Genomic DNA, 23014 nt, shown 5'->3' on the forward strand with positions numbered 1-23014 from the left:
GGATTGAATTACGCGTTATTGTTAATATTATTTTCGACTTTCCCGTACTTTACAGCACATGGTAACTTTTAGGTATAAAGAGTCACTAGGTGGTCACGAAACGTTTTATTATAGTTGGGTACAGTACTGTACTTGGGTACAGAAAAACGTGACGGCGCGTAATACATGGGGGGGGGGTCAATAATCTCCAAAAATTGCGTGACGTAATACTTGAACTCTCCCTAATCAAACCACGTTAGATTTTTGTATTATTGAGAATCAAACTCTAGACAATCTGTAAGGTATCATGATCTAACCATTGAGGCGGAAGCGGTTTCAAACAAAGTATAACAACTTATAACTAATTATCACAATTTAAACTTAAAGAAATAAAAACACATAACAACAATATAAATTAATTTATTTAAAAATGTAAAAAAACATTTTTATATGCAGAGTTAAAAGGTGTAACAAAGTTGTAATGTCTTGATGCGTTATAAATATTAGCAGGTAAACGTTTTAAAAAATTATTCAAGAATAATTCAGAAACGAATTTGCCTATCTATAAGATAGAGAATGTGATAAAGTGCATGCTAATACCGCATTTAATGTTTGTACTACAAGACTTAGTTTACAATAATAACTTAACTAGATACTCTATTTGTATAATTTAGTCGCCAGTCATCATCTCCATGAACTCTGTAAAGAGAAAAAGAGCTGTTAAAACTATGGAAAAATAATATAAAATATGTTTTAATTAGTCATGGTTTAAAGTAAAACAAATGAGAAAGATCTCTGTGTGTTGTCTAAATTCTATAGAGACTGGCCATTCACGAAGATACACTTCTATTCTCTATTCAATAACTGTCATGCTCCATTACTCGTAGATGGCACAATATTTATTTGCGTGCTTAATCTCAATAAATCTTTTGAATGCACCCCGGATTATTTTTTTTTACATTTACTTTTTTACACATTATCTATGCTTGCTCTATTACCCACACATTGTCTATGCTTGAAAACTAAATGCATTTCCGAGGATTCCAAAAAAAATATACATTTATGTACTTATATAACGTGCTTACTTTTGCTGACAAGAGGAACCCGTTCCTATAGGGGGGGATAATATGATCAGTTTAAACCCTTGTAATCACTTGTATTTTTATAAAACGGGGGGCAAACGGGCAGATGACACTCTCAATGCTAGAAGGCTTGCGGGTATGTTGCCGGCCTTTTAGTCATGTCTTAATAGTATTAAAATATTGCATTACCATCAAAGTCTACAGTTCCCGAGCCGTCTGTATCAATCTCAGCAATGATGCCATCAAGATCCGAACTGCTGAGTTTGTCATCTAACGCAGCTAAGATCTCCTTCAGTGTTGATGTGGTAATGTAACCGTTACCTTCACGGTCATACAATCTGCAATTTATAAATTTATCATACATCATACATATGCTAGGTATGCTCTTTCAGCGCAGAGGAATCAGTCACCCACGTCGTCCAGCCCTGCGATTCTGTAACTCACTTTTCGAACTCACTCAGCGGTTTTCGCATCGGCGGTCGCTCTTAAATCAGTCGTGAAGCAGTCATTTTATGATTTGGCATTCTGATAAACAATAAACTACAAGCTTCTTTTTAGAATGCCAAATCATAAAATGACTGCTTCACGACTGATTTGAGAGCGACCGCCGATGAGAAAACCGCTGTGTGAGTTCGAAAAGTGAGTTACAGAATCGCAGGGCAGGAATGCGAGGCTGTGGCTAAACAACGAGAAATCCTCGGAACAGTGCGAAGTGCCTAGGAGGCTGCCGTGCTTTTGGAAGGAGTTAGGCTTGCTTAGTTAGCGAGGACTTTACGCACAACGGACCTATTGAGAGTTTAAGTGTGGAAACTGAGTCCACAAACCATAACAATAACCATACATATGCTCTGGCTAAGGTAAGATTAGGAGTCTTCATTAGGCGCGAAAAATATATTTGTATGTCAAAATATGAATATGGGAAAGGTCTAGGTCTCAACTCTGATAAGTATTAAAATATTCTATGTATTGTTTATGGATCTAGATATCCGGAAGCTGTATCCAGTATGCTACCTTCCCTCGGTAGAATAATATGCGAACCGCTGTCGCGTGCGCACTGATGCGAACCGCACACCGCAGACTCTTTTTTTTACAATTATTAAGGATCCAGTGCTTGGATCCAGAGCTAAAAAGCTTGGCTCTTATCGTAATTATAGTAAATACTAGCTGATCCGGCAAACGTCGTTTTGCCATGTTTATCATTTATAATAAAAAATAGGGGTTGATCGTAGAAGGGTGAAAATTAGGGGTTTTTGGCTTTTTTAATTATACACATAAAAAAATAAAAATAAAAAATTAGGGGTGGACTACCCTTAACATTTAGGGGGACGAAAATAGATGTTGTCCGATTCTCAGTTATACCCAATATGCACACAAAATTTCATGAGAATCGGTCAAGCTGTTTCGGAGGAGTTTAACCACAAACACCGCGACACGAGAATTTTATATATTAGATTATGAATGAATGCAAATATAACAGTCCCATTGGGCGACTTTATACCACCTAATAGTTTTTGGTTCTATTGAAGGAACACGATAATGACCATGCTTTGGAAAATTGTTTTTTTTTAACAAAGGGAAAACGGGAAGGAGGCTCACCTGATGTTAAGTCACACTGCGGCACACACTCACACTGCCAGACGGTTCGCAACTGCGTTGTCAGCTTTTTACGAATTAATACGCTTTTTTCTTAAAGGACCCTAAGTTGAATTGGTTCGGAAAATGTATTATATTCTACTTGTCTCACCTGAAGGCTTCTTTCAGCTCCTGTTGCATGGCTTCTGCGTCCTCCTCTTCCAGGAAGTGGGATGCAATGTTGCAGAATCCATCGAAGTTGATTTTGCCAGTGTCTGAAATATCAATTGGATTTTTAGGAAGGAAATAACAATATGAATAAAAATATATATAATGTAATGTCCTTTAACAACGTCATACAATCAAAAGATCAGTTAAAAAGTTTGATCATTAGTATTTCTTCATAGGTAAAGATTTCTTCCAAATGTTTCAGCTAAAGTCATAAAATACACTTCAACCGAAGATCAAAAACCATTTTATGGCAAGTAACGATTTAGGGTCTGTTTCACAATGTATGTATAAAGTACCAAATAGCTATGCAACACATAAATTATTTGGAAGATAAATTGTGCTATTTGATACATCATCGGACTCATAACTTATGATGGGCGAATGCTACACGCTCGATATTTATCGTGATATTTGGATCGTGATCCAAAATTACGATGTGTAGTACATGCGTATCACGATCCGTGATACGGATCGCTGGATTTCTAGAAATCTAAAAATCCACGATCCGTATCAATTATCGTCGATAAATATCGAGCGTCTAGTCTCTGCTCGATATTTATCGCGTCAGTATTTATTCTGCCAGCGATGGAAGAGGACGCGCATATATGGAGGCGGAATAATATAGAGAATTCATACTTGTATTAGAAACATTACCTATAAGTATAGGCTGATTTACACGTATTAAGTTGCCAAGTCTTAACTAAATTTTAAGTAACCGTTTACACGTAAAAATACTAAATAATTAGTTAAACTCATTTATTCGCTCAAGATGGACGACCACAGAACAAAATATTATAGGATTTTCTCTTCCTGATTGGGGATTTACTGTATTGTATGCTCCAATACATGATAGTGAAAGTTCTGGGGACTCAACGTAATACGTATTTGAAGAAGGCGAAGGAGTAAAACGGCTACTATTATTCATTGGGGAAGGGGTTCTACTACTGTTCATTAATTGTTGTATACGCATATCGGAAAATAGTTTTGGATATGTTTTTGAGCTTCCAGCGCCGAAAGCAAAAGCATAGCTTTGCAATGACTCCGCCAGCTTATGCTTTTCACTTAAATTTAACTAAATTTTGCCTGTCCAAACGTGTCAAGTGATTAGCCACGCCCACCAACTTAACCGAAAAATAGACAAAATTCTATTCTACCTTGTTTAGTTGCAACTAAATTTTAACTTGCAACTTCTTACTAAATTCACTGTTTACACGGGTTAAGTTACTTAAAATTAAGTTAATATTTAGTAAATTTTTAGTCAACTTAATACGTGTAAATCGGCCATATGGGACACCTCAAATGCAAACTAGGCAAACTACAGAAAATAATTTAAAAAATAACAGATTTGAAACGATCTGGTGCTGCAGCGGAAAATGTTTACAATTCAAAGTCTTGGATATTGATGTATATCAGCATATACTGATAATAATAATAATAATAATGGCAACGCAAGCTTTCTTAATATTGTTACTCATATTGTAACACGAAATGTACGAGTGTACTCAATGAAGTTTACCGTCGTACTGACGCGATCCGTATCGAGTGTGTAGTATACTAAAAAAATACAAGATAAATATCACGATAAATATCACGATAATTATCGAGCGTGTAGCATTCGCCATGGACTTTATGTGACGATTAGCGCTATCTGACATTCGTGAAACGCAACAATAGTGTTTATCCTACCAATAAGTAATAAATAGCTAATTTGGAACTTATGTAGAACTAATACGTACATTGTGAAACAGACCCTTAGTCTCTTAAAATGGTTTTCTTCCCCTCCGCAAAACCTATCTTAATATATATAAATTACGTGTCACGTTGTTTGTCCGCTATGGACTCCTAAACTACCTAACCGATATCAATCAAATTTGCACACCGTGTGTAGTTTGATCCAACTTAAAAGATAGGATAGCTTACATCTCAATTTACACCCGCAATATTATTTTATTGCATAATATTTGTTTATTATTTAATAGTCAAAATTCTAACAGATGGCGCTGTGTTGAAGGTACCAACGTTTCACGTAAGCTACAATTTAATGGCATAACCACCAATAAAGCATGGTGGTCCCCATGACTGGTATTCTCCTACCGTTTCCCTTGAATAGTTTACTACTATGTAATATAAAAAAAACCTTAGCCACAGCAAAGCTTGGCCGGTCTGCTAGTACATATATAAAAGTTACAGTTTTGTATGCAACAAATAAACTCAAACTAATGGACCGATTTTAAATATGTTTGCCATTAAAATGCTACATATCCTTAAGATAGGCTTTATTTTCAAGAAATTTTAAACAGTCAGGCCGTGCAAATATAGTAATCTGTGTAGATTCACTAAAAACGCCACTGGAATCAAACTATTTTTCCAATAACACAGTATTAATAGGTGTTAGTTAATAAATAATTAAAAAATAACCTGCCTTGCGATTCTGTAACTCACTTTTCGAACTCACACAGCGGCTTTCGCATCGGCGGTCGCTCTCAAATCAGTCGTGAAGCAGTCATTTTATGATTTGGCATTCTGATAATCAATAAACTACAAGCTCTCACCTTTTCAGAATGCCAAATCATAAAATGACTGCTTCACGACTGATTTGAGAGCGACCGCCGATGCGAAAACCGCTGTGTGAGTTCGAAAAGTGAGTTACAGAATCGCAGGGCAGTGGCGCTAAAACCTTCTGGTTTGGGGCTCAGATTTCTGTATCTGTTTTGTGATTATTACTTTTTTCTAATAAGACTTTTAATCAGATCTTCTGTGCCGGACACGCCGTCGACTTTTTGAGTCTAACGCGATTTCCTTACGATGTTTTCCTTCACTGTACGAGCGAGAGTTACTGCGCACATAAAAAGTACGTCCTCAAGGATGAGAGTCACTAAAGCCACTTGGCCAACACTGTTTTGTATTAAATTTAAAATATTAACTTTAGTCATAATATAATAAAGACTACGAGAAAATAAAACACGAGTAACAAAAGTTTTACGCATATTTCAATTTGTTTAGCAACTGTTCCGGAATTTTATTTTAGTGCAAAGAGCTGTCAAATGCGCAAGAATATATTTTAATATCGCTTCAAAGAGACGTCAATTGATTAGTTCTAAATATTGTGACATGCAGTTTCACTGCGCAATGGAATCTTGACACGCTAGCTAGGCCGAGAAGCCAAAATAATCTTTATAATGGATTAATAAATATAGATGAAGCAAATTCAGCGACTGTAACTGTTTTGACTCGAATATTTTTAGGTCTTTAGGCTTATTCTACTCAATATTCGTTTTGATACTAAAAAAAATGTGTGGCACTCGGGGACTACCGCGGCATAGCATTTTTTATTTATGCAGTATTTGTTTTTCTTTGATATTAATTCAAGTTTTTTCTTTGATATTATTTCAATCTACCACTCTACCAGACTCAGCCTAAAACACCTATATAGTCTGTCTCACTCTAACGCGTATTTGCCGCACCTATATTACGTCACCGTGTGTTAGGTTTTTTCGTTACGGAATTTCTTGATTCGGTCGCCGCGCTGAAAGCCCGCGATAAAATCTATGCAATTGCTTCATATAAATATACGTTAGAATAGGATTTAAAACTTTATCATTGAATAAGTAAAAACCTAAACCTACATTTTCCCAAAATGTATAAATAAAAGGATTTTTTATTTTTATTTTTTTTGATTGGACAATTCACACCAATTGACGTAGTCCCATGTTAAGCTGGTGAAGCTTGTGTTATGGGTACTAGGCAACGGATATACATACATATTATAGATAGATAGACATATAAATACATATTTAAACACCCAAGACCTAAGCACAACACCAAATGCTCATCACATCGATGTCTTGTCTCATCCGGGGATCGAACCCGGGACCCATGGATTCGCAGTCAGGGGTACTAACCACTAGACCAATAAGCCTAAGACCAATAATATTACATTTATAGTAGGGCGTAGGAGCTACAAATTTGAGGGACCCGTAGCATATTTGCTACGAAGTTATCAGCTATTGTCTATTAATTTGCTTAATACCAATAAAATTGGTCAATCGGTTTTGTTAATTAGAGTTTATAATAAAATTATAAAAAATATGTACTCACTGTCAGGGTCATTTTCATCAATTAAGGCTTGAAGTTCTGAGTCATCAAAAAGCTGACCCATTGTGTTCAAAATGGTTGAAATCTTCAAGACCTCAATGTAACCAGTCTTTGTTGTGTCGAACATTTGGAAGGCTTTGCGGAGCATCGCCATTTTCTGTTCGTCATCTGAGTCCTATAAATTAATTAATCGTTATAATCTATTAAAACACAAAAATTATTGGTCTGTGTAGATTGTTTAAATTTGAAAAAAGAATTTCATAACGGAAAACGCCGGTTTTAAATTTGAAATAGGAACGTTTGTGCTGTAATTCAAATAGGAGTAACAATTTATGCTGTTTAAATTGATTCTTATTTTAAAAATAATTTATGTTCGTAATTTGAAAATTCTTTTGCGTCTTATTTTTAACAAACTTAATGCGAAATATATTCCATTGACATTTATGTTAAATCAATATTAAACATAAATTAAAAACTCCTTCTATTTCCTCAATCACAGAGGTAAGAGGTGTTAAATCCAAATTCAAACACTTCACTTCACTTTCACTAGCTCACCATTGTAGTAAGGATTAACTGCCGTTACACGAACCGAATCCGAGTGCGGGTGCTATTAGACTGAAATTCACAACCACCCGCAACACTTATTTATAGACCGTCGAAGCGAAAATAAGTAAAAAACGTCCCGAAGAGATGACGTGTGCGGCGTCATCGCGGAAACGTAAGAAATAATGCATCCTCGGAGAATAAGTTTGTCATATAATTTATCGCTTAAAATTCGTTGGCAACACGCCATACCGTTCACGGGTAAATTTGGGGGCTATAGCTTTAATTGATATACATTTATTTATTACCGAAAATAATGAAAAATTTGTAGAGACAAAAATAATCGAATAGACGGGAAAAATAAACTGAAATCCCAATCGCTAAATATTAAACGCTAAACACATTTCGCTATTTTTACTTCATGTTTAAAACAAACAGTGCTACCAACTTGAAACTGGTATTGTTTTGCCAGGAATCGAACCCGTCCGTGTTATACCAAAGACATATAAATTTGAAGAAACTCCGTTATCTAAAGTATTATAGTGTCATAGTTTCGTTCAAATCATTATAATTTACTAACGTCCGCCCTAAGCTTAGATTTCGTGTATTTTGGCACGATATCTGACCTCTTTAACATCAATTTACTTCAGTAAATTTACATAAAACCATAATAAATTATACATTTAAACCTTCCTCGGAAATCACAGTATCTACTTGTGTCTACTAGTTTTTAAGTTTATTGCGTTCATACATACAGATATATGTGGCCGAGGACTTCATTCATAATATGTAATGATTTGGGTAGTTCTACAATAAGAGGTAACTATTTCGGCAATCTATTTAACAGTGTTTTTTTAATCTATGCGTTGCTATATTGTGCTATGAATCACATCACTTTAATGTCCTTTATTAAATAAAATTTCAATTAAATGTCCAATTAAAGCATATTTTTGTAAAACTCGCTATAAAGCCTAAAAAAAGTCTCTACCCTGGCCTGCCCCATTATCGGTTTGAGCTTAACTAGCATACAAAACATACATTCTTCGTATTCTTTGCTAAAAAAAAATTGCAATACAAAATTTGTCAAAGTGGAAAGTGGAACAATGAGCTTGTTTTGGAATAAAAGAGAGAGCCTTGGGAGTAATTATTATCATTTAATTTAAAAAATATAAGTACATACAACATTGTCTCAGTAAGAATTGCTAATTGAATTAACAAATCCGGTATCGGTTCAATGGTATGGTATGATTATTAAATAAACAAAAGCATATATTTTATTATTAAAAAAATCGAATAATTTTAATACAATATAGTTCTATTATAATTCTACTAAAATATAATTCATGTAAATAATTCTATTGTAAATTAGACCATATTACCTCAGATTATAAATTTCGGGGGACGTTATATTTTAGCCAATCTTAATTTTATTTGATAGCCCATTTTACTCGCAGTTGACTCTTCAAACATTAATTAAATCATTTAGTCTTGTTACAGATTTAGTTTAGGTATAAAGGCACGTTATGCCACGTTAAGAGCTATCCATCCTTGATAGTTTATAGAATTGTGTAAACGATCGGATACTTCGGCATAAATACCATTCTACGCATCGCCAATGATAGATTGTGTTGTAATTCGTAAACACTCACCGTCGACCGTGAATTCATATGTATTTTAGGTAGAGGAAACTTTTAAATAACTGTATGGGAAGTTATACCGTCAAAATAAAAGTATACTTTCAATTATTTCAAGTAAAATTGAGTACGACTGCTTCCAAATCTCTAAAGGTAGTTAATTATGACAATTGCAAAGTGTTTAAGGCAGCATAGGACAATAGATCTTACTGGATTAATATTAAAATGATCCTAATCCTTGAGATTGATTTGCTCCAGTTCAAACAATTTGTAGACTCAAAACTTAGCGATTAAAAAGAGAGGCGGAAAGTTTCTTGCCCGCTCTACACCCTTAACATGCGAACAGGTAGTAAATGTAATTTACCAATTAATTTAACTTATTTTTTGGCGTTCATAAGTGTACTTGTTTAAAGTTATTTTGAGTTTGAGTAACGTAGGATTGTAAACATGTAATATGAATAACACTTACATAATATACAAAGCCAAAACAGATGACTTAGATAAACAATATATGTGAATCAGAAAACATAAGTAAGTTCATTAATAGACAAACAGATTTTTTTTTAAAGAAAACTGAAATTTAAGTAAATAAATGACAATGAATACTTAATATTTCAAAGAAAGAACTAAATTGTTACTATTGCTTAACAAATTTAAAGTCTTCCCGCCTCTTCAAATATTACCTTACATCCTCTTTGGTAAGGTGGAAAATATCAACATCCTCATAATTAGTGTCATAGTTAGCTTTAACCCTAAAAATTGGCGATTTATGCAGATAATTCGTGTTCGTACGAATCACATGGAACAATTGTGAGTTGAGTTTGCCTTCAGGATGCAATGACCAAAATATCTATTAAAACACAGGACTAACATTAAAATACGTGGCAAAAGTCGCGATTCAAAGGCAATGAAAAGCTTTTACTAACTAATTTTTACTAAGAGATTATCTAAATCACCTTCATGTGTGTTGATTTTTGTCACTAAAACATATGAAAGAAAACAGGCGCTTCCTTACAGATTGGGGACAGGAAGTTCGAAAATAAGGGACAGTTCAGTGAAAGCCAAATATCATATGGCATCTCCGGAATACATAACAAATTTTAGCAAACAATATTTGATACTTAGTATAGGAATCAATCATAATCAATGTAAAATGATTCCACTGATCATGGTATTAAGTTTGTATATTAGAAGATCTTTTTAGACAAACTCTGGCCTTATTGTGAAGCTTGTGATTTTGAAGTCGCTTTCAAATCCAAGCTGTCCAAGTATGGATTGGATTTAGTGCGCATACGCATACTGAGGAATGCATGTTCTAGAGACATAGAAGGCGTTTGGCAGGCTCACGAGGCTGATCAATCTAGGCAAACGGTTAAAGAAAATTATCAAGGAAACACATACCAAAAGCTTTGCTTCTCACACGGGAGCAAGAGTAGCAAGCTATTTTTTCATTAACAAAGTAACGAAATTGAGAGTGAATTAAACTGATTATAACAAATCTCATTAATTAACTTGCGACAAAGGCATATTACAATTTTAATGATCACTTACGCTTGCCAAAATGTCATGAACATTGACACTAATGTGGATTCTGAAAATATATCAATTGTCGCTCTGGCAGATTAGGAAAACGTTAAGAAATGCGTCACCGTTAGCTACTGGCGCGTGCAACGAGTTATACGGCGTCTGCGCAGATATAGATCGTCATTCGTCGGTGATCGACTATAATTTTTGTGTGGTTTAGACAATGTGTTGAGCCCTCTCGCCCACGTGGCTCGCAAAATTTTCAGTGACCTACTTTTTGGCACGTTTCATGGAATTTCATTGTTCTTATTTCTATTGTAAAGTAAATGAGTTTTAGATAAGTTTAATTTTTTATGTCTCGAAAACATTATTTTTGTATTAAAAGTAGACACCATAAATATAAATTTTATCTAATAATACGTATTAATTAGGACCATTGTGAAATCATATACCTAATTGATAAATAACATTATCTTTTAACATATCTGATTGGCCAGATTCTCAACATTATTTCTGTTGTTTTGTAAGCTAAAAACAGCCATTTATTATCATCGGTTTCTCGTGTCAATGTGTGACAGTTGTCGGATCACACATGATTTATGTCTGTCATTGACAATTGACATATCGGCTTATGCCACCAAATATAAACCATTAGAGATATGCGGAAAACTTTGGCTCCATTAATGCTATTTCTGAATGTGAGTTATAAGTTATTTATATCGTGCGTTATTATAACTGTTTGTGAGATAATATTCCATGATTTAATTCACAATCATTCATCCAATTTTTTTTTTTTTTCTATACATCACTTCTTATAGGCTAACCTAATACAATAGTGTGGTCCTTAAATATAACATATCATAATAGAAATAAATTAAATCACTCCCTGTTACGTTCTGTATATAATGATAAAGAAATGCTTATAATTGGTGAAATAATAATTTCTTAGACTAAATGAACGTAAATATTTTTAAAATAATGCATAAGTCTTGAAATTTATTATTACAATAAAATTGTATTTTGTTTTGAACAATGTAAATATTAATTATAACATATAACATAATTGTTATGTACAATTTGGTTTTTGTATCTATGTGCGTTCTATCTATCTCATTGTAAGGTCTGGTGTTGACGTAAAGGCCTGATGAAATTCTTGGCTAAAGAAATGGCTGTACAGTACAGTGCTGGGCCTAATGATATGCCTGTATGATAGTACTGATTTAACAATTCTCCTTGCAGGAATTGTGGAGGCGGTGGGACTTCTATAAATCTAAGCCAAAAAAGATTTTTTCATTAGGTCTTCCAAATATAGTTTTAATAATGGATATTTTTAAACTAAAAACAACAACGAAGATGCTGTCTCGTCTTACATCCGCAAAGTAATTGGTTACATCCGGTTCGAAATTCAAAATAAACGAACAGTATATATTGTAAATTCCGAAATGCAGCATAACCGAACTATTTCTATATATATTCTGAATGACTCAGGCCAATATAAATGGATGGCAATTTAAATATTCTATTCAAGGTGCCAAATGAATATAATCTATAGTCCACAAACATTACAATGTTGTCTATTTTTAATTTATTAATTACAACGTGTTGAAATGTTCTACACGACACTATTCCTAATAGACTTTGATAAACAACGCGTCATATTTATTACAGGTGCAAGTGCAATTTATATTATATTATTTTGATTTACCTCATTAAATTTATTAATTAAATTTTTGAATTAAATATATTAATTAAATTTTGTGAATTAAATTAAAAATTAAATTTATGCGGCGTTACGAATTAAATTTTACTTGCTATATAACAATGAAATAGCTAATGATATTTTCAGATTTCAAATTAAAATGTTTGCTTCTTTGTTTGTATTTTTCCAAAACTGTATCTAAACGCTATGTTTTATTTTCTATACATGTCGATAAGCTTTATGTTTTACCACGAGATAAAAAAAATATTTAGAGATTATTGGGAGAACTATTGTGATAGATAATTGACTATTTACCAGATTGTCGAGCTATTATTGTATTATCTATAACTTTACAAAATTGCTAAAATCACTGGTCAAGTCACGTGCTATAGGAATATTTTGTAGAAGGAATTTCTTATCTGTATAATTTTTTTATATACTACGTTAACTTTACATCTTTATATGCAGTTGCCTGATAATATATAACAACTGCAGGGTCACTACGAAACTTCAATAGCGGTTTTGATCCTGATCTCAGTATTTTAGTATCACATACGAGTTGCGACATAAGTGTTCTGAATAGAGATAGAGTGCGAGAAAGAAGAGAGAGAGATTGCTAGAAAGTATACCTTATTTGGTCTGTTAGGTTCAATTGTTTCTACTGACCATTATAAACGTTAAAGTTATCTTGTAACATTGATAACGCCATAATATTAAAAAAAAAAAAAAAAAAAGAAACATTGATAACATCTGTTTCAATGGCGCGAAAAATGCTTGGCACTATCAAGTGTGATTTCTTCAATGACTGGTGATGAGGTGCCAAGAATCTTCATTTTGAATACCTATCAGTAGACGGCTGTATTATATGTTGACGTTTCTTGTATCGAATTCAATCTAGCGTACATCGGTGATTTATTTTCGGCCACTAATAATTAGATGACAGGCGCCGGAGTCTTTTTAAGAACGTTATTAGTAATTAGATCTTAATTATCTAGGCGATACCTTCCACGAAGATTGGCGAGCAAAGTTGCGGACAAGTTACGAATTTATTTATTTTCCATATTTATTTATCTAATAGGTAGTCCAGGCGCTAGAGGTTTTTGAGTATGCAAAATGTGAGTGACGAATTTCGCCAACGGATTTAAGTTAAGAAAATGTCAAGGAATAATAATGTTGATCTTGCCGGTCCATTTTTTTATCTTCTCTTATGCAGCCTTTTATTGAGTACCTACATGATATAAAATCATTTTAATGATAATTTTTAGTTTGTTGTAATGGTAAATGTGAGGATGGATTCCTAATTATTAATAGAAAGAAACCTTTCCATATAAATGTTTCTACTGTAGCCCTTAATAAATTTATAAATTGCAACTCGTTCGATTTCTGTTAACATTATAAATCATACAATGAACTATAAACGACAATGAATCGATTTTAATCCATCTAAAAACAAACCTTGTGACTAATTTTCATCGTTCTTTAGATATATAAAATAAATCAGTGGTACTACAACCTCTTTAGGTCTTGGCCTCAGATTTCTGGATCTGTTTCATGATCATTTTTAAATCTAATAGGCAAGCAGGTGATCAACCTCCAGTGCCTGACACACGCCCTCGACTTTTTGGGTCTAAGACATGTCGGTTTCCTCACGATGATTTCCTTCACCGTTCGAGCAAATGTTAAATGCGCTGAAAGAAAGTCCATTGGTGCCAGGGATTGAACCTTCGACCTCAGGTATGAGTGTCACACGCTGAAGCCACTAGACCAACACTGCTCTTTTTAGATATATAGTTTTAAATATAGCGTTAGAGAATATACAACTCTGAGTACTGGTGTAAGACTCCCAAGCTGAAGTGCTAATAATATAACATTAATTTAATGAGACCGATAATATTACGTTAGTTAAAGAATTTTGACTACAAAATATACATAGGAAAGGAAATTGCTTCTGAAGATAGAGGATACCGTGAGCCATTTTTGCCAAAACCCTCCATCTTTTAGTCGATACCAACTCAGGGGAAATAAATACAGATAATGCAACTCTACAGCTGTGATACTTTTTGACATCCAACACCTTTTGTCTTCAGTCACCGTGACCACGCATGCTGTAAAGCACGCAAAACGTGGGATAAATTTAAAATTATGTTAAATAATTGTAATTTTATAATAATACATAACTTTAATCCGGTTAAAAAGTTTTTTCTTTATATATGTAAAGGTTATGTCAATCAAAGACAATACTAAATTGCTTCTGATTCAAATATTAAGTTTCCCTGAAGAGAACATATCGGAATTAGCTAACTATGAAAGATATACAAATAAACATAGTACATGCTTCATTACCAAGAGATATCATTTACACGATAAATACATAAGTTATTCTTAATAGAAAGATCCTTGTAATCAACTGTAAAAATATTTCTGTGTTCTAGCCGTTGTCACAGTTCTGAACGATAGTTTTTAAATTTTCCGTGATGAAAATAGGGAAAGCGTAACATCTTTGTAAAATATTTGGCAACCCGCCAAAAACTTGGGAAATGTTAAATAGCTATGTACTTGTCTGTGTTTTGCGTTTTAATGGTTTTTTAAGATCAATGAAGGAGGTAATGAGGAATTTTAATAGTGTTATTTCTAGTGTTTTTGTTTGATCGTGTTACATTCATTCATTGTTTCATTGAATCTGTTTCGTAAATATACCGTTAACCAACGTTTGAATTAAAACTTAAAATAATAATAAATAATCATATTTATATAAATGTTAGATGCGATAGACGTTATCCTTTGACCTTTGATTCAAATACTGACAGCAATGTTATGATGTATATCTGAGATACATAATCCAGAATCTAAATCATTAGAAAATTTGAAACCAGATTTTCTCATGAACTATTAAAAGAATGAAGCCAAGATTGTAAAGGATATACTTAAGAATCAGTTTAACTACCTCAAACGCCACTAGAATCTTCTTTATATTTTATTTGACATTCAAAGGTGCCATTTTAGGTGGTCTAATTAAAATAAATGATTTGACTTTGACTTTGAAACGTTACTATTACGCTTTGATAGCTTTTATAAATTTTATAAAGAAGAAATTAAAAAGTAGTGGTCTGTGAAGTTTTAATTAAGATAATATATTTGTTAGGAACAGTGAAAAAAGTGATATATAAGAATAACAAAAACTATTTAAAAATATTTATTTTATAAAAATCCATAACAACATGATTTAACTAAATAACAATTTGTATATTACTATTATGGCCAAGCGATTGTGTTAAGAATGCCATGCTATTTTTCAACTCTAGTTGTTTCTTAGAAGTCCTGCTGTCATCATCTAGCCAACTAATTATTAAAATTATTCTATTTATTTTTCAACTGCTTAATTATTCGTAAACTCTTTCCTCAGATTCGGTTTCTTTATAAGGTGGTTTCAAAATAATATTAAATATTGTGGGGTAACGCCTCCTGGGTGACGATAGTAAATAAATTGGTTCCACTTTTAAGTCATTAACAATGTCGTCTATTGTTTTATCCAATTCCGTAGTATCTATTGAAGTTCCTTCTTTGTCTTCAGTCTTAACATCTTTTGTTATTATTTTATCAATTGCCATATTTTCATCTTTTTTAGATATCACCTTGTATTGAATATTGTCACTGTTTTCTTCATTTTTAGTGTACACTTTGTTGAATTCTATATCTTTTCTGAATTCAACGGTTTCTTCGGGAATCTTTTTAATCGGATCAGTTTTATCAATTGTGTACTTATCTTTTTTACCGTACTGACCTTTACGTGATTTGTAATCAAAAGTATCTTTTTTTTTAGTAAACTCTGGACGCGTTCCTAAAGCTAAAGGATCACTCGGGATATCATAATCCACTATATTGTCATCAACCACATCCCATTTCTTTTCACGGTTATATCCACTGCCATAAGTGCCAGGTTTACTTTCAGTCTTGTGAGTAATTGTTATATCTTTTAATAAAGTATTGGGTAAATTAAACAATTCTTGGATGTCAATATCTAAATCAAACGGGTATCCCGGTGAAAAAATTGCATCGTAGTTTAACTGAATATTTGCTTTAGATCCACCTGGAGTTGCTTTAATATACGGAGCAACAAAAGCAAATAATTGAAAAGGTAAACCATCACTGCTTCCTTTAGGTAAAATTAGTCGCGACGGAAAACCAATTTGTGATCTAACCGAATTCAGAGGCAATGCATCAACACCAAATCCTGAATCTATTACATTTTTACGCACTGTACGTAGAGGCACAAAATCATCAGATATGCTATTAATTTCGTCAGAAGTTCTGGTAATCAAATTACTACCCCTCTTAAGATTTATTTCAAAGCTATCTAATAACATAAATAGATTCTTGTTTTCTCGAATTTCACCCAGGGTTACTTTTGGGCCTAAGTACAGCTTCATTATCCCTTTTTGAACCACCATCGATGATACATTAACTTTTATTGCAAATGGCTTGTGATTAAGTCTTCCTTGATTTATTTTTATTTGGAAGTTTGGATCCTGATCGCCATATTTCATTGCATCCGTTACATCAAACACATACGGATCAAATGATGTCATTACTTTTTTAACATCAACATTCATAATTTGTACCCCAGGGAAATATAGTTGATTCTTTGTGTACCCCGGTAGTACTTTCAAAGAATTGCTGACAGTTTCAACCATCTTCTTAATAATTCTCCAGAATATTGGATCACGTAACTTAGTCATGCTGTGACTGAGAGCAAATAGGGAACTAGAAAATAAATTAATATCATTGACATGTTTTACATTTAAAATAATATCAATCCGATGTTAGTACGAGTAATAATGTACCTTTTAGTTGAAATATCGTCCGTCATCGCTTTAATAGCTAAATTAATATAACTGTTGTCATTAAAAAGCATTATATCCATAACGTGTCTTAAAATTGCCGCTTTATTAAAGCCACCATCTCTCTGTAAATATTTCCGCTAATATTAATATAAATAGTTAATTTTCAGTCAAAAGTCAGTGAAAATTTTAAAATAATCCTTACCAAGTGTGTCACAGTAGTAGCAATGTTGTTTTCTATATCCGTCAATGATGATATTACATCTTGACTACAAATTCCCTGTCTAGAGGTAAAATCGTTGCCGTTTGAATACATAAGCATAGGATCATAACGGGTGACTTCCATGTCATCCCAATTTATACCATTAGTTTCATATAAATCATTAGAATATCTTTCTAAATCATATCTTATAATGAGTTGCTTCATGAAATGATATATGTATTCACCATATCGTACGTTTCGCTGGAATTCCATGTCTACCCACGGCAAATTCTTTAACGTTGTTAGATAAAAGTATGAGTTTAAACCGACATCTTCATGGAAGTATGACAACACTGCCTCCTCGCTACTCTCATAGTCCGTATAATTTGCATCAACAATAAAAGTGTTCCCATCTTCGCGTATGTTATCGTTCAAAGAAATGTCCTTTTCAGAGATAAGAGACGCAGCTTGTATAATAAAATCTTTGCGAATGAAATAATTAGGAATCAATTCGTATGGAGCTGGAATGGACAGTTTTTCTGTATCCTTTCGGGTCATAATTGCGAGGTATATAGCGTTGATAAATATTCCACAGTTAACATTTTGACGAGCCCAACATGCTACTTTGTAGAATATATCAAAATCTTTAGCGTTATATAGAACATTGTAAACTAGGCGGAATTCGTTGAAATGTTCATCAATTTTCTCACTAAAAATTTCTCCTTTCGCTAATAGGCCTTTGCTAGATTTAAAACTTTGTAGTTTTTCTATGACTTCCGTTTCCTGAAATTATAAACAAAAGAATCTTAGCTCTTAAAATTGATAACTTATATAGTTACAAACATCCTAATATAAACCGCCGGCTCCGGAGAATAAAATGATAAATGCAAAATCACAACTTTACAGGAAAATTAAAAAACCGTTTTAATAAGATTACTTCTTTTGTGTCCTAGGTAGGAACTTGGGAGTTAGCTTAAATGATAGCTAATTTTTAGTGTTATCTCTATACTCAGTTGAAATTTTAAAAGATTCCACTGAACTTGAGATATTTAGGAAATAAAACATTAGACTAAATTTAACAATAACATGTGTTGCTAACATGCACTTATCATTTTTTTCTCAATTAAACTTCATTCATACGAATATTGTAATATAGTCCTGTCATGCTATTCTACGATATACGAACTCTCCAGCAATGTCGATAATCTAATATTATCATCTTATTCGCGTTATTATTCGCATAATGAAATTACGATATGAGTAAATTAGACGTATTTAAATTAAACTACTTAATTATAATCAACTGTTATTTATTTTGGGACCAACATTTAAAGCCAACAAAGATGATGACAAAAATAATACTTTTCAAGAAAACAAAACATAACCAAACAAACATAACATAAAGTCACTCTCAAATAATTCAGTCTATAATCAATCTATCTATCTCCATACTCAAATTTTCATAATTAAGTGGCATCTTCGAGTAAACATTCAAAAACACAAAACCTAATATTCCAAATAAAATATAAGCGAAATCTAAGTCATTTCTATCCAAAAGTATATTATAATTTAAAAAAAGTCTTCTTATTAGTTGCTCCATAATTAAAAAAAATTAGTCTTCATCAGCACAGTTATCAGTTGGTGCTTCTGGCTCATCATTAAATTTAAGAGATTTATAGAAACTATGATAGTAGCTTGGTATGTCATTTGTTTTACAAAGACTTATGAGATCAGAATGTAGTAGGGCTTTACGTATTGGCAGAGTCTCCGTGTATACAATTTTTAATTCAGGACTGTCATTAAATATTGGGTGTATTGGAAGCATGTCTGTGTCACCCCGTTTAGATCTCTGTTGGCGTTCCACGTTGAGCTTAGAATACTCAGCGTCAAAATCATATTTAAACCGCAAGATGAATGGTTCTGAACTGGTTACATTGATTTCCATTATTTTAGACCACTTTATTTTCTTAAATTCATCATCTTTACCCCAGTGTTTATCCTCGAGTAATTCTTTTAATAATCTAATCTTAAGAAACTATTGTTACTAACTCACAAATCAATCAATGGACTGTATTTGTCTGATGAATAAAATTATTATTATTATTATGTCGTAGAAGTCACTTTGTAACATTTCTTTAATAATGTATTTCTCGCCATTTACTTTGGCACAGGGTAATTATTGCGTACATTTAATCTGGAGTATACACAACTTGGTTTTTCAGCTTACGTTCTACGTATAGTAGAATGCATCGAATCGCCCCCACTCTGGCCATGACCAGTCAGTGCCGTATGAACTGTCTGATTTGATATACACAAAGTGCTTGCAAAAAAGGTCCTACATACTTGAACTTTCTCTTTCTGTAAATCAAAATAGTATTTGACTGTTTGGGTGCGATTATTCTTTCGATCTAACTTAATTCTTTTGACCTTCTCAACTGTTGCCATTGCCGCTCATGATCTCCTAATTTATAATACTGCTGCATAATGTCTTCTCTCTGGCTCAATGTAAATTTTTCTTCACATTTTCTTCACATAAGTGCGTTTGTCATACACGTGGTAGGTATTATTTACTAGAATATTAAGATAAAAGCTGATATTGTGCGTAATTATGAAAAATATTTTGCTAAAGCAATGTTATCGTATATTGTTACATCCAAAAAAATCGTTGAATAAAATAATATCTTTTTCTAACTTTTTAAATAAACAAAAGAAAAATCTGAAAAAAAATGGTAAGATGTATTAGCACCTCAGGATCTCAAATTTGCAATAATAATAAAACTATGATAATAGCGGCTATCATTTTGTTCTCCGGAGCCGTCGATTAACCAATCTGATAAAAGTGTCTTGCCTGTGCTGATACTCTGTAACTTCTAATAGCTATAGCGATCACGGTACATAACTTTTTTTATGATTTCGATGTAGTTATATCAATATCCATAACGCTGTGTTCAGCGTGCGTTGTTACGCAACAATAATTTCTTGTGTTCCTACTTTTTAGAACATGTATCACGTCTTAAATTAATTATATTAATAGTAAAATAATGCAAATTACCAAAAAGTCAGCAGCGTCGAATGCAAACTCATTGCTCAGTTTTACAATGGTTGGATCTGAGCTGTCTTCACAGATGTTATCAAATAATGGAAGCATTAGTTTTTGAATGTTTACCCATCCTATAGGCGCTAAAAATATTAACAAAATTTTAATAACAATGTGCATAATGAGTTACATATTTTATTGCACGAGGTCGTAGGTTCGAATCTCGACTGTGGACCATCAGCTGTGGTCTTTATGTCTATGTGCGCAATTAACACTTGCACGTACGGTGAAGGTACGGGTACGGTCTCCTCGTGAGGAAACCGGCATGACTTAGACCCAAAAAGGCACGGAAAGCTGATCACCTACTTAACTATTAAAGAAAACAAATGATCACGAAACAGATGCACAAATCTGCCTAGACCTAAAGGTTGTGGTAGTTGCGCCACAACCTTTAGGTCTAGGCAGATTTGTGCATTCGGTATCAGATGCATGCAGTATTTTTTATAGGTTTGAAATGATCTCTTGCGCAGTGCAACCGTATCACTGACAATTTGAAATACTGAAAATATTTCTGAAAATTATAACGTAATTACGTATATTTACGTATATTTATGAAAATTATAGACAAAGTTGTCGTTTACACCCTCTAGTCGTAGCGTCATTTCTTTATATTTTCTCTATACATGCAAGCAGGTGACACACGCCGTCGATTATTGGATGTTAAATGTGCTGGAACTTGCTTATACGGAAAAGGTACTTAGGGTCTGTTTCACAATGTACGGATTAGTTCTACATAAGTGCCAAATTAGCTATTTATTACTTATTGGTAGGATTAACACAATTGTTGCGTTTCACGACTGTCAGATAGCGCTATTCGTCACATAAAGTCCATCATAAGTTATGAGTCCGATGAAAGTCAAATAGCACAATTTATCTTCAAAATAATTTATGTGTTGCATTGCTATTTGGTACTTTATCCATACATTGTGAAACAGACCCTTTCATACAGACCTTACTGTATGAAATAGTATAATTGCAGATTCCACATCTAAAACTAATAAATAAATATATCTTACAGTTTTTTTCTAATAAAGTATTCCAACTACAGTAATATATTAATAATTCTTACCTATTCGTGGTTTTGTAGGTGTTGTTGGCACCTTTATTAGATATCCGAAGGTGCTGGCACAGAGGCCTGCCAACAATATTGTTAACAACTTCATATTCAATCACACACTGATTTTACAAAATAATATTATCCCTTAAATACTAAACAATTTAATTAAACCGATAAAGGGTTGAATGTACTAATTGTTTTATAACATTGAAAGACGAAAGTTTATTGTTTTCTGCGGTTAATCTAATGTTTTTGGTTGGGTTCTGCATCTGTATGCAATTGATTGCATTTAAATATTTATTGAGTTAAATTGTACCATATTATGTAGCAGAGTGCTACGTTTAGATAAATATAGTTAAAAAAACTATAAAACACGCTTTTAAAGCACATCAAACTAAAAAGTGAAGCGTGTTTTATAGTTTTTTTTAACTATATTTATTTTCCACTTTTTAGTCCTAGCAGCAATACGTGTTGTTTAATCGTATTGCTTTGTGGACTTAAAAAAATTTCATTGTTCTTCGAGATAAACCTATGAAATTATTATATTGTCGCTGATTCTTTATAAGTGTACAAAAATTGAATTAAATCTGTCCGTTTAAAGGGGTCAAAATCGAGTCCGAAGGAGTCGGTTACATACATATATACATACATACATACATACATACAGGTGAAGCTAATATAAAGCGTGTAAAAACAAGAACAACTTTGTAGTGCAAAAGCTCGCGTTGCCCAAAACTGGATGTACCGAGCGCTTCCTCGGATGTTGGAAACCTATAAAGATTCACAAAAAGTCTTACATGTTATACGATTTTTAATGGTGATAACGACGAGGCAAGCATTTAATATAATAAACTGTTATCATTAATATAAATGAGCATGAAGACATTAAGTAGAGCATCTTGGTTAAAATACTTTTCTACAGTAGTGTTGCCCAAATGCAAGACCAAGACGAGACTTAGGCCAGTCTTGGTATTGTCTTGCGTCAATACACCTGGTCTCGGTCTTGGTATTGGTATTGCGCTCTCAGTCTTGGTCTTGGTCTTGATCTTGCAGCAAGAGTCTTGCAAGTCTCGCAAGACTTGCAAATACCTATTTGCCTAGTGCTATTTGTGGGGGCTTGCGGGCTATTCTGGAGCATTCACCAATGTACAATGTTCATCAACCAATAATAGCAGGCAGGCTACAGGCATTGTGTTGAGATTAGCAGATTTCATTACAGTGTGCGTAGGTAAATTTTTTAGGCAATTTGTCGTACTCGTGACTGGCGCGCTTTGCTACGTAGGTACTGTCGTTAAAGTATGTGTAAGTAAGAAACGATGTAGGTACCTACTACAACAAAATTGTATTCCTTAGAAAAATAATCGTCGTACCTACACGACGATTATTTTTATTTATTTAGTAAATCATCGCTGAAGACAATAGTCGCTACTAGAGTAGGTACGATAGAAGTTGATAAACCGA

At 33.1% G+C, this 23014-nt stretch overlaps 2 protein-coding genes and 1 long non-coding RNA gene across 4 annotated transcripts; 1 reads left to right on the forward strand and 2 right to left on the reverse strand.

The window, feature by feature from the left end:
* Window positions 1-383: 383 nt before the first annotated feature.
* On the reverse strand, window positions 384-7659 carry LOC125060670 (troponin C). Its single transcript, XM_047665664.1, has 5 exons — window positions 7515-7659; window positions 6963-7134; window positions 2806-2908; window positions 1251-1399; window positions 384-678 (listed from the first exon to the last, which is right to left on the reverse strand). Exons 1-5 carry the CDS (start codon window positions 7515-7517, stop codon window positions 650-652), a joined length of 456 nt encoding a protein of 151 aa, XP_047521620.1. The 5' UTR covers window positions 7518-7659; the 3' UTR covers window positions 384-649.
* Window positions 7660-11069: 3410 nt separating this feature from the next.
* LOC125060882 lies at window positions 11070-12401 on the forward strand. Its single transcript, XR_007118936.1, has 2 exons — window positions 11070-11358; window positions 11900-12401. It is a non-coding gene; the product is annotated as an uncharacterized LOC125060882 (long non-coding RNA).
* A 3328-nt stretch (window positions 12402-15729) lies between these two features.
* LOC125060968 (hexamerin-like) lies at window positions 15730-21690 on the reverse strand. 2 transcript variants are annotated; one of them, XM_047666100.1, is made up of 5 exons: window positions 21566-21690; window positions 20452-20579; window positions 17403-18182; window positions 17201-17322; window positions 15730-17120 (listed from the first exon to the last, which is right to left on the reverse strand). In XM_047666100.1, the coding sequence occupies exons 1-5, from the start codon at window positions 21657-21659 to the stop codon at window positions 15740-15742; spliced, it is 2505 nt and encodes an 834-aa protein (XP_047522056.1). In that variant the 5' UTR covers window positions 21660-21690; the 3' UTR covers window positions 15730-15739. The 2 variants fall into 2 exon arrangements, with proteins under 2 accessions (XP_047522056.1, XP_047522054.1); XM_047666098.1 differs by having other exon boundaries at window positions 17201-17337.
* Between the last annotated feature and the right edge of the window lie 1324 nt (window positions 21691-23014).

Source organism: Pieris napi, chromosome 22 (genome assembly GCF_905475465.1).
Source record: "Pieris napi chromosome 22, ilPieNapi1.2, whole genome shotgun sequence".
In the NCBI taxonomy this organism is placed as follows: domain Eukaryota; kingdom Metazoa; phylum Arthropoda; class Insecta; order Lepidoptera; family Pieridae; genus Pieris; species Pieris napi.